The sequence below is a fragment of the Apis dorsata genome, unplaced genomic scaffold, assembly GCF_000469605.1.
Source record: "Apis dorsata unplaced genomic scaffold, Apis dorsata 1.3 scaffold_631, whole genome shotgun sequence".
Classification (NCBI taxonomy): Eukaryota; Metazoa; Arthropoda; class Insecta; order Hymenoptera; family Apidae; genus Apis; species Apis dorsata.
Window position 1 is genome coordinate 1,360,621 of NW_006263826.1, and position 3,697 is coordinate 1,364,317.

Consider the following 3,697-nt stretch of genomic DNA (forward strand, 5'->3'; position numbering starts at 1 on the left):
TTGAGATAAATATCTATTAATATGTTTTTATACATTGTTATGATTTTTATCTAGGTTAATGGAACAAGTGGCAGTTCATCTTTAGACTTGAAAATTTCTGGAGCAGCACAAAGTCTTGCAGAATTACAGTTTGAAGAAGAAGAAGAAGAAGCATATTACAATCGTGATTTACCAGAACATGCATGTAAATATTGTGGTATTCATGAAGCATCTTGTGTTGTTATGTGTAATGTCTGCCGCAAATGGTTTTGTAATGGACGTGGAAATACATCTGGTTCTCATATTATTAATCATCTTGTTCGAGCTAAACATAAGGAAGTTACTTTACACAGGTATTATATTTTATTTAGTTTCAGTTACATAATAATTTTTAATTTTACATTAGTTTTACATTAATTTTACATAATTTATTTATATTACAGAGATGGCCCTTTGGGAGAAACTGTTCTGGAATGTTATTCATGTGCTGTTAGGAATGTTTTTGTTCTTGGTTTTATTCCTGCTAAAGCAGATTCTGTTGTTGTATTACTCTGCCGCCAACCATGTGCAGCTCAAAGTTCCTTGAAGGATATGAATTGGTAAACTTATTTTTAATAAAAATTACGAATGTAATGATTTATTATAATTTTTAATATTTTTTTAAATTTTGTAGGGATCAAGAACAATGGAAACCATTGATTGAAGATCGTTCTTTTTTAGCTTGGTTAGTAAAAATCCCATCAGAACAGGAACAATTACGTGCCAGACAAATTTCTGCTCAACAAATCAATAAGTTGGAAGAATTATGGCGGGACAATGTCGATGCGACTTTCCAAGATCTTGAAAAACCTGGAGTAGATGAAGAACCGCAACAAGTACTTCTGCGATACGAAGATGGATACCAATACCAGAATATATTTGGTCCACTCGTAAAATTAGAAGCCGATTATGATAAACGTTTAAAAGAATCTCAAACTCAAGAGAACATCGAAGTACGTTGGGATGTTGGATTAAATAAAAAGACAATCGCCTATTTCATGTTAGCCAAAACAGACGGTGATATGAAGTTAATGCATGGAGATGAACTGAGACTTCGCTATTTGGGTGAACTTCACAAACCTTGGTCTGGAATTGGACATGTGATTAAAATTCCTGATAATTATGGAGAAGAAGTCGGGATCGAATTAAAAAATAATTCTGGCGCTCCGACAGAATGTGTTAGTAATTTCGTCGTTGATTTTATTTGGAAAAGTACAAGTTTTGATCGGTAAGTTATTTATATAGACATACTTTATTTTGTAATATTTAAAAATGTTTTTTTTTTTTAATATATTCTTTTTTTACAATAGCATGCAATTAGCATTGCGGAAATTTGCTGTGGATGATACTTCTGTATCCGGTTACATATATCATAGATTATTAGGACATGAAGTGGAAGAAGTTCTATTTCGCTGCCATCTTCCTAAGCATTTTAGTGCTCCAAATTTGCCAGATTTAAATCGTTCTCAAGTATATGCTGTAAAACATGCTGTACAGAGACCTTTATCTTTGATTCAAGGACCACCTGGAACAGGAAAAACTGTAACTAGCGCTACGATAGTTTATCAACTTGTAAAACAAAACGGTGGTCCTGTTTTGGTATGTGCCCCTTCAAACACAGCTGTGGATCAACTCACAGAAAAAATACATAAATCTAATTTAAAAGTTGTACGACTCTGTGCAAAGTCACGAGAAGCAATCGATTCGCCAGTAAGCTTTCTTGCTCTTCATAATCAAATCAAAAATATGGAGACAAATACTGAATTGCAAAAGTTGCAGCAATTAAAAGATGAAACCGGAGAATTATCTAGCGTTGATGAAAAACGTTACAGATTATTGAAAAAAGCAGCAGAAAAAGAATTATTGGAAGCAGCTGATGTAATTTGCTGTACCTGTGTTGGAGCTGGTGATCCTAGATTACACAGGCTCAAGTTTCATTCGATTCTTATTGATGAGAGTATGCAAGCAACTGAACCTGAATGTATGGTGCCAGTTGTTCTTGGAGCAAAACAATTAATTCTCGTCGGTGATCATTGTCAATTAGGACCAGTAGTTATGTGCAAAAAAGCTGCAAGAGCAGGTTTATCACAATCTCTTTTCGAAAGACTAGTTGTACTTGGAATTAGGCCTTTCAGATTAGAAGTACAATATCGTATGCATCCAGATCTTTCTCGATTTCCATCAAATTTTTTCTATGAAGGTTCTTTGCAAAATGGTGTATGTGCAGATGAAAGAAAATTATTGAAAATTGATTTTCCTTGGCCTGCACCTGACAAACCTATGTTTTTTTATGTTACTCAAGGTCAAGAAGAAATAGCTGGAAGTGGTACATCGTATTTGAATCGAACAGAAGCATCTAATGTTGAAAAAATAGCAACTAGATTTTTACGTTGTGGTGTAAAGCCTGAACAAATTGGAGTAATAACTCCATATGAAGGTCAACGAGCCTATTTAGTTCAATATATGCAATACCAAGGATCTTTGCACTCGAAACTTTATCAGGAGATCGAAGTTGCCAGTGTAGATGCATTTCAGGGTAGAGAAAAGGATATAATAATTATGTCTTGTGTCCGATCGAATGAACATCAAGGTATTGGATTTCTGAATGACCCACGAAGGTTAAATGTAGCTTTAACCCGAGCCAAGTATGGAATCATAATTGTAGGAAATCCGAAAGTATTATCAAAGCAACCATTATGGAATCATTTATTGAGTTTTTATAAAGAACAAAAAGTTTTAGTAGAAGGACCGTTGAATAATCTTAAAGAATCTATGATTCAATTTGCTAAGCCAAAGAAACTCGTTAATGCTGCTAATCCAGGTTCTCATTTCATGTCTACGTCAATGTATGACGCAAGAGAAGCTCTTATTCCAGGTTCCGTGTACGATCGATCAGGTACTCAGGTTAATGGAACGCAAAATCATAATCCTTATTATCAAAGAAATGTACCTTTAGATATATTCAGTAGGACCCATGACACCATAAGCTATATCAGTCCAGAGAGAGCTCAAGCAGCGATGAATAATGTTCCAGTTCCAGTGGGAATGTTTATGAATATGGCACATGTGCCTCCACGATTTTATAATCAACATCAGCAAGCATTACAGGCTAGACAAAACCAACGTAATCGTCGAGGAACATCTTTATCGAAAAATAAGCAGGGTCCACGAATGGGCAAACTAAGTCAAACGGAACAAAATACTCAACCATATAGTCAGCCAGGTTTACCATTAACTCAGGGTACGACACAGGGAATGTCGCAACCAGGTTTCAGTCTTTCTCAGCCCGGTCTTAGTCAAGCAGAGCTTTCTCAGGATTCATTTGCTGTCGGAGAATTTCAATCGCAAATGGATGGTTTATTATCTCAAGACTCAACTTATCAAGGTGATCGAAGTGGTTTTTATCAATCTGGACAGTCACAAGCTGGGGGACAGTTCTCCCAGCCATATTGAGCCGAGACCGTACGGCTGAGCAACGCAATTGCTATGCAGCGTCGCGGGAGCGACTGAAGGCTCGTTCGACCAATTCTTCTTCGACCAACAACCACAAATCACTAACTGCGCAAAACGGTAAAACGGCTCGGCGATCGAGTACGGTATATGCACACGCAGTCGTCGGCGTTTTAAAAGAGGGTTTTAAAACAAACAAGCAAACCAAAAAAAAAAAAAAAAAAAAAAA

General features: G+C 36.0%; 1 protein-coding gene across 3 annotated transcripts in view; it reads left to right on the plus strand.

The window, feature by feature from the left end:
* The window catches only part of LOC102671633 (regulator of nonsense transcripts 1), a 5,226-nt gene extending 1,529 nt beyond the window's left edge, over window positions 1-3,697 (plus strand). For all 3 annotated transcript variants that reach the window (XM_006621676.2, XM_006621677.2, XM_006621678.1), the window contains exons 3-6: window positions 55-332; window positions 423-578; window positions 653-1,246; window positions 1,329-3,697. In XM_006621676.2, coding sequence (XP_006621739.1) covers window positions 55-332; window positions 423-578; window positions 653-1,246; window positions 1,329-3,471 — 3,171 coding nt within the window. In that variant the 3' untranslated portion in view covers window positions 3,472-3,697. The remainder of the gene's footprint in view (window positions 1-54; window positions 333-422; window positions 579-652; window positions 1,247-1,328) is intronic.